At 43.9% G+C, this 12,378-nt stretch overlaps 1 protein-coding gene across 1 annotated transcript in view; it reads left to right on the top strand.

The window, feature by feature from the left end:
• Positions 1-4,472: 4,472 nt before the first annotated feature.
• The window catches only part of nkd1 (NKD inhibitor of WNT signaling pathway 1), a 33,812-nt gene continuing 25,906 nt past the window's right edge, over positions 4,473-12,378 (top strand). The window contains exons 1-3 of the mRNA XM_071529278.1: positions 4,473-4,512; positions 4,632-4,664; positions 4,896-5,035. Of these exons, the coding sequence (XP_071385379.1) occupies positions 4,488-4,512; positions 4,632-4,664; positions 4,896-5,035 (198 nt within the window). The 5' untranslated portion in view covers positions 4,473-4,487. The remainder of the gene's footprint in view (positions 4,513-4,631; positions 4,665-4,895; positions 5,036-12,378) is intronic.

The following is a 12,378-nucleotide window of genomic DNA, read 5'->3' as shown; positions in this document are numbered from 1 at the left end:
CTCTCCACCACCATGCAGCATTCCCTCCGGTGGGCTCTCCAGGCATCAGGCCCCTAACATTGTTACAAGGACATAAACACAGACAAACCATTAGGTCCCCCTGAATCTGGCAGCCTGAATGCCCCCCATTATGCCTGTTTCCAGGGAGGATGCAGGGTTTTATGGTGGAATGAGCTAGGCTTGGCCACCAAGGTAGGAGCTCCCCCAGGTCAATAAATACCTACATCAATCAGGCAGGTGTCTAAAGAACTTTGCTCTAATCCTGTGAAGCTAAACCTCGCTTTTCCACTATCAAAAAAAACAAAAGAAAAAACCCCAAAAGGAGACAGATTTCCTCCACTGCACTCTATTTAAGGATGGACTATGTTAAGAGTCAAACATTTACTTCATTTTTTTTTGTCTGATGTGATGATGTGTCAGGCTAAAATAGTGCGCATCCCATGAGGATCTGGGGTTGGTTGGAGGTTTGGGGGTCCACGTCCATGAGATGGAACTCTGGCTTTAAACCCCCGCCACCTCCTCTCTCACAGGCATCAAAGGCGAAGCTCGGAAATAGGGCCCGCAAAGCCATCTCTCCGTTGGCCTCTTCAAAGGACAGGAAGTGTGTCAGAGGGACAGGCCTTCTTTCCCAGCGAATTCAGGCGAGTGGCTATAATAACAAGCTCATCTGTGTGTCTGCGGCAGGCTAGTTCAAAGGGGAGCCTGATTCCTCTTGGTACGACATGTGATGATAGACTCAGGATGCGGAAACCGCTGTTTAGCAGGAATGCACTTGGAGGGCTGCGTCAGGGACATGCATCCAGCGTACGGTCACGTCCCAGAAGAAGTGAGAAATGGGGCCAGATTACATTTTTGGGCTCGACTTCCCTGGAAATCATCCCAACTCGGTTATATTTACATATACCACCTTTGGGTAATCTCTCGCTCTACTGAGTGCAGGACTTTAGCAGACTGCCTGGTAGAGTATTCAGTGCCACGCACGTTCTGCTGAGACCTCCTACACTGACCTAACCCTCATGAGTGTCTCCTCTAGGCTCTGCTGCAGCTGAATGCAGAGTGGGGCAAGAGAGGCCACAGGTTCCCAATAGGAAAGTGTGCACTGTCAGACAGAGGGAATTAAATGAGGATGTCAATAGGCTGAGGAATCACCACAAGTCACCAGTCAAATGCTAATAAAACCTTTCCTGTGGCTGGTAAGTATTTCCATTCTAATGGCCACAGTGGCAAGTTTCCAACCAAGTTATTTTACAAACCGGACGCCACTGTGGTGTCTTCATATATCTGCCTCTCTTATCCACTTAGATCTGCACTCTGCTGTCTGCAGTAACCGGTCACTTAGTCTGGCTGAACCGTGTCTGAGAGCTAGTTTCAGTTGACTGGAGTAGTTCAGTTGTTGGTACAGCCGAATGCCACTCTTAAGTCTTGGAGGCAGATACAAGTGGAAAATGTCAGCTACACAAAGTAAAAAGACACTTGCACACTGTCTTCATTTGCAGAAAATACACAGTTTGACGTTATCGTCAGCTCCATGGGCTGTGAGTTTCTTCTAATGGAGCATAGCCCCAAACCCTCAAGTCCTCCAACCCAGAGGAGATGGTGTAAATCCTTGGCATGCTGGAGGCACATGGGTGCAGGTAGAGCAAACCAGGCGTGTAAACTTAAACACAGCCTTGACGGTAGAGGCCCATGATAATTTAGGGGCCATTACTGCCAGGCCATGTGGGAGCCATCTACTGAAACGGTGCTATATTTTGTCATTAAAGCAGCCCTTCAACCAGTCAATTTGCTTTTTCAGACATTTAGTTTATAAGATTATGTCTTAAAATTGAATAAAGCCTCCCCTAAGATTTTAATCTGCTGTTTTTAGATTTAAAGGGAAAATCCACCATGACGCAGAAATCACATGAGAAGAGTTTTGCTCTAAAATTAGACATGTACCATTTGAAAAAACTGGCACCTTCTTTTAAAACATGATTGATAACACAAATTCAAAACAAATAATGGCACCTTTAAAGGTATAGTAGGTAAGATTTGAAGATTTGAAAGTCTAAGAACTCTCTAAAGACCAACCAACAACTTCTTGTGCTGCACTGATAGTGAACAGGAGGGCAACGAGACAGTAGCTACCCAAACTCACTGTCCATGTATGCCAAGGTATATTTCCAAGTATATTTCTGATATATTTTCTGTATATGTTCTTTACTATCATAAGACTACTATGAAATAAAGCTCCTTTGGGTGTAAATGATCAAGCAAACATTTTATGACTTGACAGTTCTCCATTTATTGTCAAAGGAGCAGTTGTAGAAAATGTATCATAGATAAGTGTCTCTTCGCTCTAGTCTCGAAAATCATAGAGTTGTATATGATTTCTGTTTTAGGGTGGGTTATCAGTGTAAGGTATTCCAGCATTTCAAAATTAAAGTTCAATGAAAAAGACCAATGATGTTCATCTGTAATCTTTCAGTAAATAACACATATAATGTATATATTTCCATTGTAAATTAGTTGTCTAGATGTGACTGAATACTTGCTAACTTCATACAGGTTATTCTACAGAAAAAATAACAGGTTCAGATTGCAGGTGGTAAAAAAGCAAGCAAAATCCCCTCATATATTTCTTAAACATCAACTTAAAGTTTGGTGTCCACCCTGCACCAGGTATTTATAACTGACTTTAATAGTGCCACAACGTTTCCAGCATTAGAGGCTGCATAAAGTAATGCCTTTTAAAGCTTTCTGAACCTTTACCACAGATTTGTCCACAGTCCATATATCACTGTGTCACTTTGTAGCACTGGCAAGTCCGTGTTATAGTAGTGACATTACCACTAACAAAAACACAAAATCTAAATACCATATTTTTGGATTGTATACAGTATATATTACAATAGTCCAAGCCTAGATAATGAAGATTTGTAATGAGCTGACAAAATCTCCTGTTTTCAGCGCTGTATTTGCTCGATTTCTGTCACAGTTTCTCTTCACATGGGCCTGGTAGCCTGGCTGGGAATGGCATAGTGGCTTCTCTCTTTTTCAGGCTTTTTTTCTTTAAAGATTTTTACATTTGAAGGCTTCAAAAGAATCTAGGCTTGCTTTCATCTGCTGCCTCGGCCCAAAAAAACAGGGGTTCCTAAACCTCTACATGTCAAGGACCCCAAAGTAGACACAAATTGAACCACGGACCCCTGTCTTTTGTCCCCAGGAACCCCATCTGAGAAGGTTATTGGTGGTAGTTATGATTTAGTAGATAACAGTGGTGATTTGGGGGGATAACAGTGATCAAAACAGCCGTCCTTATATATTCTCAGGCTCTAGCAGGGGTGCTTATTCTCTAAACCCTACATTATGGCATGCATCTAATATCATTTGCCACCAGTACTTTGTAACCTGACTACATTTGTGGGGACAAGTGGAACAGTGATTGATGATTGACAAGATATTATTACTTGGTCAGTGTGATAAATTATTGTAATAGCCAAACTATCGTCTTAGAGGGAACACTGGAACTGAATGCTCCCCCGATGTGACGGTTCGGTTTTTATGGCTTCCCACTAAGTTTCTGGGGATTTTTGCTTGATCCTTACTCCCCATTATAATGATAAAAACGATCACGGTCAAATTTGGACTCACTTAGGCTGAGGTATGGTAGAAGTATGGGAGTGAAATTAAACTTATCCCTCATTTTGCTGGGGGACCCCTGGAGGTCCCCAGGCCCCCATTTTGGGAGCCACGGGCAATAAAACACAGTGAGACTGCCGGCAACTCGTCTAATCTTGGGTGAGGTGTCAGTCCTGATCTTTCAGCGGTTGAAGTGAAGGTTTTCGTGACGCCTCCTCTGCGCTTTGAAGGCAGACGAAGAGGGAAAGCGGAGCTCCGTCAAGCCAGACAGAGATAGCCAACATAACACCGGGAGTGAGGCGATTTTGTCTTCAGAATAAAAGCGTGGAATTTATCGCTTCAAAAATTAAAGTAGTATTAGAGTGCACAGATATTGGAGCTCCAGTTATATGGCCTTTAGGCACAGGTGTACCACTGCTGCGGGCTAAAATAGACTTTTTAAGGATAGTAAGCATCCTTCCGAGTTGTCTGGAATATGATCTGTGATTAAGTGTATCTTTGGATGCGGCATCTTGCACAGGCTTATATGGCTAGGAATAGCCTATATGCTGTGAAAATTCGTTTTGCAGAAAAAAGTAATTGTTTGCACATTTTTTTTTTCAATTTTTGGTACTTTGTATTACTATATGAAAGTTAGGAGTTTTATTTTGAAAGATGTGACGGGAACTCGTCTATCTCCTTCTGGCTGGCTTGACGCTGGTGGGAATCTGGATCAAAGGCTCGTTTGGCTCTCCAGCCGTCGGATGTACTGAGCGCAGTCTGCTCTCTTTCTCCACGGACGCACCTCTGTCTGGATATCGCTGCTCTTTTTTTTCCTTGGGATTATATTCATCTGATGGTTTTCAAGTCCAACTCGATGCATAGAAATGGGTAAACTGCACTCGAAACATGGTAAGGTTTCTCATTCCCGTGAGAAATCACGGCTGTAGTTGTCCTGATCCTGAATGCGCTCTGGTGCTGCGATATACTTTCGAGTAACACTATTCATTGTGTTCTCTCTTTCTCTTAAGCTGCTATTTGTAAACCGAGGGAGAGTCCAGAAGGTAAGCGCAATACATTTATTTTCATCGCATATAATACAGCATAGTATTTTCTGAGAATATTCGGCAGTTTGAGAATAGCAGTGCAGTTTTCAGAGTCTATTCCCAGCACATTGTGGGCATTACGCGGGGCAGCGTCCGACTCTTTGAAGATGGATTGCTATAGAAAACATGAGTGCAGGGCGAGAAATTAGTTCTAGATATGAGTTATAATGATGCGCTTCTTTGTTTCAGGCGACAGTTTTGTAGTCAATGCCTGTTTGGCGAGGAAAGGGATCGACGACTGGCTTGTGAAACAGAAATACTATTGCACGGGCTCTCGCCTCGAGCAACAGGGCTGTCACCACAAGAACAACTGCGGCTTGACTACACGGGTGAGTACGACGTTATTCAGGGGGGTAGCCTAATGTGTGTGGACCACTCACTGTTTAGTATTACAGTGTATTACTTAATATGGTTGTCAAATTACTGCCCTGGTAAAGTTGCCGTACCTAGTAGGCTAGGCGGTTGACGGCGCTCGTGCGCACCTCGCACCTTTTGTGCAACTTTTGTTTTGAATTTTGCGCTTTCATATAGGCTTCCCACCTTGGATTACTCGTAGTTTTGCATTGCACTTTGTCGCCAGGTTATGTTTTAAGTGGGTGAAGCCGTATAGACTGGACAAAAACAACCGGTATTATGCATCTGTAATTTGTTTCGTCAATTCTTGCTCCTCAGTTGCGCTTATAGCCTAAACTTGACAAAGTTTTATTTGTCAAGTTATTTGTCAAGGTCTATTGGGGGCCAAAACTACCACGGTATTGCAATGGCGAGATATTGTAGTTTAAATCCCTGTCGGTTGATCCATGTCTAAAATAGCCTACCTGATTAACATGAGCCAAAAATAAGATGAATAACCCTGGAATCTCCACTAGTGTTTTTGTGTCAACCACATCGTATACATTTGTGAGTTACATTGATGTTGCTGATTTCAGACTGGAAGTGTGAAATGTTTGCCCATCAGTGATGTCACTATGCCCCCCCATTTGATCTTTTACAAATGACTGAAAAAATGAAGTGGGCTCTCTTGAGCTGGACACAAAAAGACCTTTGCTTGTTGCAATCTATACCTTTCCCTTTCTGTTTGGTGAACGAAACCATGTCTTCAAACACTCCGGCATCCTTTGGTAGATGTCTCATCTGCTCATGTTGGGAACAAACGTTGGTATCAGCCTATGTGCAGATCCAAGTTTTTCTTTTTTTCTAGGTAACAATAGATTAAGCCTGAGTTGAAAGCATTGCGGTCTGACAGTCTGGTGACAAGGGTGCATTGTAAAGGCTGGGGAGAAGTGTTGGAGGTCATGCTTGTTTTGTATTTTGGCATCGCTGTAAACACAGTGCTGTTGTTGTCAAGTGAGGAAATCCTTTGGAATTGCTTCAGAGGAGCCTTAAGCCTCTTTGGTTAGCGATGCTTTCCTCAAAGGCAGCATGTTTGAAGAATGGGAGCCCATCAAAAAAAAAAAAAGAAAAAATCCACCAGGAAGCTTAGTTCCTCCACCCACGACCAAGACACTCTGAACAGAAAAGTGTCTATTTCATTTTGAACGCGTTATAGCCAATTCTGTTTTATTCTATACAAACAAGGCCACTTTGAGCACAAGCCATGATTTCTTTTAAAATACGTGGCGACTCCTTTTGTCACTCACCATTTTCAGAAACAAGGGTCCTATCAACAGTGGTATGCTACTACTGTAGGTGTAATAAGCAGTCAATCACATTTTCCTTTCTCTTGCCCTCTCATTTGCTTTTCATGATGACAGAAACTCTTGCCCTTATGGCATGCAGCAGTTCTTGCGTAAAAGCCAGATTATGCCATGCAATTAAACTGATTGTCAAGGAAGCAAGACACCACTGCACATGCTGGGTGCGTTCCTTAGAAAAATAATTCTTTGGTATGAGGAATGAAGGGCATGCTGGTGAGGAAGCAAGCTTCAAACTTGAGGAAGCGACAATCAGCTTTAAGCGGGCGACTGAAATATCTCCTGATCAGAGTCCAAGCTGGGTCTAAAGTCCGCCATTGTTTTGTCTTCTGCTGCAAGGTGCTTTTGATGGCATTGCTCTGCCTGGAGGCCTGGTGGGTCCGCAATGGGAAACGCGGGGGCCCTTTTACGAGCGTCCCGGTTTGAGGGGACGTGCGAGCGATCAAGTGAGGCACGGAGCGTGGTGAGGGGTCGGCGCTGGCTTTACATGTTGCACGCACATGGTGTCAAAGTCGCTAAGCCTGACATGTGCCCAGCGCTCCAATAAACATCTTCATATTGTAACAGGACCCCGCTCACTGCAGGCACACTGTCTGTGGACCCTTTTTTGGGTGTCAGCTGAGTGGAGGGCATTATGGGAAACATCTGAAGCCATGTGATTGTTTTCTAGAGCATGTTGCTGCTGCCGCAGAAAAGCCACGCAACTGACATTTTAGTATTTTTCTTCTCTCACACTTCTGGCCCTTGAAACCTTTAAACCTGATTGTGCAATTTCCAAAATACATGGGCATCGGTGTGAAAACAAACATTCGTCTCTTTGTTCCTGGAAATATGTACTTTTTGCAGATATGAGGTTTCCTCCCCCCCCCGACAACAGCGATGTTTTCATTTCCCAGATGGTGTGAAGTGAGACTTGGCCCAGGATGGAAAAGGAACCCCCGCTGAAAGAGTTGGATGTTTTTGAACAATTTGGACTTGGTGGAGTTCTGTTTGTATAAATAATTCAAGTCTGTGTGCGTAATGGCTTTTATAGCTCAGAGGGAAAATGAATAAAAGAAGAAAGGTGTTTCCGATATCAATATTTATTTGGAAGCTTTTCCCTTTTGTTTTGCGTTGAAAAAGTGGATCCAAATTCTTGAATATTCAATTTAGAAGTTTAAACCTTTTGTTTGGTTGTTCTTTTGGCACTGAGTCATTGATCATAAATAGGCTATATCCAGTCATATAAAGTATAGGCAGGTAGGGACAATGTTTAGAGGATAAGAATGTTATTTTAATATATTGCAGTGTTAATGGTCACTTGTTATTTGTAGTTGTCAGTAAATGATATCCACCATTTGACAAATTGTGACTCTTAAAAGTGACGGAGTTTGGTTTGAAGTTATTCACCAAACTAAGAACCAGACTTTTGCTTACAAAATCTTTTTGAGGATGAAATCAACCTTATTCCTCAAATCTTCAATTTTTTTTCCAAAATATGTTTCAGAATGAAACGCGTATCTCAACCCAAGGTGTTGTGAGATAAAAACAGAATCAAACCTCTTAGGTGAGAGAATGCAAGTCAACCCTCCTAGTCTTGAAAGCTGTCTGTGTTGTTTAGGATACCTGGTGAGATAGTTATTTATAGCCGTTGTTCTTGTAGCCCCCCCCCTCTCCCAGCTGAACTGGGGTCCAGGAGAATGTGGGTCGGGTGTCAACAGTGGGGAGTCCGGGCTTGGAATTCTTTTGATCTGATCTTTTCCAAACCGTATTCCTGAAATCCTATGTTCCCCGTACAAACAATGCCGGTTTGTTTTGTAGCGCTGCTCACATTAGCAGCTTGCCTTCAGTAATAGCTTTACACTGAAGTCGTGGGTGAGGAGATAAGGATAGACTCAGACAGAAAGGTATAAACTTGACAGCTGAATGACGTTTCCATGCTGATTCTACCTATTGGTTCGCTCCGTGGTCCGAGATGCACTTTGGGTTGACAGTGAGTGGTATGGACAGGTGGATCTGTGCGATCTCAACATGTGCGATCCAGACCATGTGAGCCTTGGCACGCTTTCTCCTCTGTGTACAGCATGGTGTCCACACCTACCCTTTGAATTCGATACGTCATGTGCACCCTGTAGAATTATGTCGCCTTCACAGACATCGAGAGGGACGAAGATTTTCACAACGTATGACTTGGAAGTTCGAATTTCTGCTGGCTAGATTGTTCCAACTCAATGAAATCTCTCTCTAAGTCACTCCGGGTTGGGATTCAATAGAAAATGTTGACACTTAAACGCTATGGATTGTTTCTTCATCTCGTTCAGCGTGTTTGTAGTGTATCGAGAGTAACTTCAAAAGATTTCATTTTGATGATTTGTTGAAGCATTCTCTTTCTTCCCTACAAAGTTCCCTCTTTCTGTTCTTAAAAATCCCCCTCCCCCTATCCTGGTTCTCCCCTCTCGCCTCTTCCCCTCATTTCTCCCCTTCTAGTCTCCATCTGTTTCTTGCGTTTACCCTGTGGCCCTGTGTTGGTTGTGGCTGATGAAATGAGACTGCATTTGAAGTGGGCCATGCAGGGAGGTGTTTGTAGTGACACTGATGGCTCCTCCTCCGCTGCAAGCCCTACCCTCTGTGTAGTAAAAGGAGCACCCCCCCCCCCCCCCCCCCCCGTAGTGAAGCTCACTCTGCTGGGCTCCCAAGCCTCTGCTCTTACAATTCCAAAGCATTTTTTTTTTCAAACGCGCTTCCATCTAGACCCATACGAAATCCTAGACAAAAAGCAAAGGTACATCTGACGACAGAACGCAACTCAAAAGCGAATCACAGTGGAACTTCTGCCCCCAACCGCCCTGTTTCACAGTTGGTTGCCAGCTCTCTGATTTTTATTTTTTCTCGTTGCAAGTAGAAAGTTTTTTTATGGAAGTAGGCCTAAAGCTTTTAAACGCATTCCCTCAGCCTCCGAGTCTGATAAAAGACATGGCAGGTTTGCGCCCCCTTCTTTTTCTCGCTTCTGCTGTCGTGCTTTTTCTCTCCTTGTCGCTTTCACAAAGCGAGGGCCCTTGTCTAGGAGCTGAAAGCACCTTTCAAATGCAGACTCCTCTTCCTCGCTCTCCCTCTTTCTGTCTTCTCCCTGTGCATTTTCTTTTCCCACCGGCTGGCCTCTTGTGCGTGCTGCGTGTCGTATGCCCCTCTCCCACCGGGCTCTACCCCCTCTGCGCTCCCAAGGGACCCAAGGCCTGTTGTTGCTCTTTGAAGAGGCTGGGAGAGAAGTTTGGAGCCACACTCTAAAGAAAAGAAAAGCCTTGGCCTTTGGGGAGGGATGGTGGTGGTGGTGGTGGTGGGGGGGGGGGGAGCACCTGGCTATAGAAGGGCTCTGTGATTTTTTTTTTTCCCATGAGAAGATAGGGAGGAAGTATTGGGCTGACGTCAACATAGCTGGGGGACTGGGAGATTCGAGGATTTGCAGGTGGCTTTAATGTCACATCCGGCATCGTATGTCACATTGATCACTCAGAGCTGGAGGAGGTTCTCCTACGTGACAAAGCAAACTCTCATTTGTTGTTGTGAATGGTGCCTTCTGGAAAGGGCTTCTGTGCTTATGGTATAGAATGAGGTAAAGCCGGAGTGGCATGCAGACATTTGATCAGCTTCTTCCCTTTTTCTCTTTGCTTTTGTTGTGAATTTTTTTAAAAACCACAGCGTCTCCTCTCCAGCTCTTTATGTATTTCACTCTGGCCTTTATACAATACATATCATTTTTGATCTATTTAGACATTTGGGCAAAATACATCTTTACTCCAAAGTTAATCATATAAAAGTGTTGCATGAACCAAGGACTTAACTACTATCCTTTACGAAGAACCATAACTTGTATACATTTTGTGACAGCAATCATTTTGTAAGAGTAGGTGTCACTTTTTTGGATGTCTCGTTTTGGAATGAAACCACATATTGTTGTATGTGCATGCACAGTTAAAAATAGAAAGTGGGCATGGGGGGGGTTTGGCCGTGGGGCTGGAGTGGTGCCCGTGTATGTGTAAATCTGTGCATGCATGTGCGTGTAAGGGTGCCGCATGTCTGGAATCGGCTGTCCGGATGCGCTCCAGAGATCAAAGGCGTCTGCGGGAATGTGCTCTGAATCCCGGGGGATTAGCAGCTGAGATTTGTGCTTTGTTTCCCCAAATATCTGCTCACTGTGGAGCGACGGATAGCCGCTGTTCATTTCAAAGTGTCTCTCTTCTCTCGCCCCCTTTTGCTATTACGTTTACGCTGGAGTGTTTGCTCCACGCTTCAGAGACTTTTCGGCGGCATTCATTTGAAAATACTAATTAACAGTTGGATTCTGAGGATGTACGGCCATAGACGTTTTCTCTCCCCCTTTGCCTTTGTTTTGAAACTGGGGTTAAAGCCTCCGGTTGAAATGGCTTACAGCTGATGAGCGCGTGCATATTAAATACTGTATCTGTGAGAGTCCTAATTAGCAGATAATCCGTCTAAATATGGAGTTAATTTAACTGACATCATCATCATGCCAAGACGCTCACTTTTCTTTAACCTTTTGATGTGTGTGTATGCCTGAGACACGCTAATGTGTTTTGAAAAGTGTAAGGAAAGTATTCCTAGTTTGTCTGTGCTTTCCCCTTCTGGCTTACTGAAATCATCGAGCCTTCACGGAAAGCAATAAAGTGATGGATATTGTCTCTCAGAGACTATACAGCAGCTGGTTTCATACAGCCAATCTGATTGGTCAAGGACACGTTCCAACCATGCTGATAATACCCATAAAGCGTGGCCAGCCATGCTTAATTGGTTGCTATGCCAACTCTTGTGGTAACCAAGAAGTTAATTATCAACCTTCTGTTTTCTTCTTAGAAATGTATGCTACATTTAAGGAAACTTCTGTCATTATACATTCATTGATAACTATAAAATTGTATAAAAGCCATAATACCCTTGGGGACATTCTTTATGGTGATTATTGCTTGGTGCTGATGGTACTCGGCTGTGCCTCAAACCTATTACATCACCGCTGTGCATAGTGTAGAGAACATTCTTACTTTTGTTATTGCTATAATATGGAAGCGTGTGGAAGTGATCAATTTAAAGAAAGGGCGGTGATGGGTAATTTAGAATGGTGCTACTCCCAATGATGATGGTGATGGTGATGATTATGATGACGATGACATAACTATGGCTATTCATATGGTAGTGGATTGTGAGGGTTGAAATTGATTTATAGTCTGTGTGAGAGTTGTCAAGAACCTCTGTAAGTCCAAAACTCCAGCATCTCCCAAACAGGGGGAGGCAGGGGGGGAGAGTGTGGGAGAGACTGTGGGTGATTGGGGCTCCTGCAGTGACGCTGGGCTCCTATGAGCCTTCCATGGGAGCTCGGTGCCCGTTTTAATCACCCACTTAAAAGGCTCTGCTGAAGTGGGTGTTTAAGTGTTTAAACCCTGAATAATTCTCTCTTGTTTGTTTATCAGGTTCCCCTGCGGGTTGCGCTCTGGCCTGTGCAGTAAGTGCTGAATAATTTGACTGAGCACTCAAAGTGGCTCTTATAAATAGGACGATCAACATCTGCATAAAACTGCTATCAAGCTCTCATGAGAGTGCACACGTGTGCACGCAAGCATGCACGCACACACATACACATACACACACACACACTCACAGGCACACACACATACATGCACGCACTACCCATTTGTTTACTCTACTATGTGGATCTGTTTATCACTACTAACAGACACAGAGTCCCAGCATGGTTCTCTTCCATTCCATTTCTATTTGTTTTTCCTAAGCACAGGACATAGGGAAACACCAGTGATGGGCTCCACACCTTGCATCAACCCTGCTATTGTATTTATCTTCCTAGTGTTTTAGCGCTTTGGTGACCAGGGCCCTAAGGCCACCTGAGGTAGAGGGAATGAAGGAAGTGGGTTTAGGTAAACAGAGCTGGGAGAGCATTGTGCCTCCCCCAGACAGAGGTTCCAGGGCTCTTC

The sequence above is a fragment of the Centroberyx affinis genome, unplaced genomic scaffold, assembly GCF_046629955.1.
Source record: "Centroberyx affinis isolate AG114_WGS23_722 - 3 ecotype Tasmania unplaced genomic scaffold, CSIRO-AGI_Caff_v1 ptg000124l_1, whole genome shotgun sequence".
In the NCBI taxonomy this organism is placed as follows: domain Eukaryota; kingdom Metazoa; phylum Chordata; class Actinopteri; order Beryciformes; family Berycidae; genus Centroberyx; species Centroberyx affinis.
This window is presented reverse-complemented; position numbering and strand designations above follow the sequence as displayed.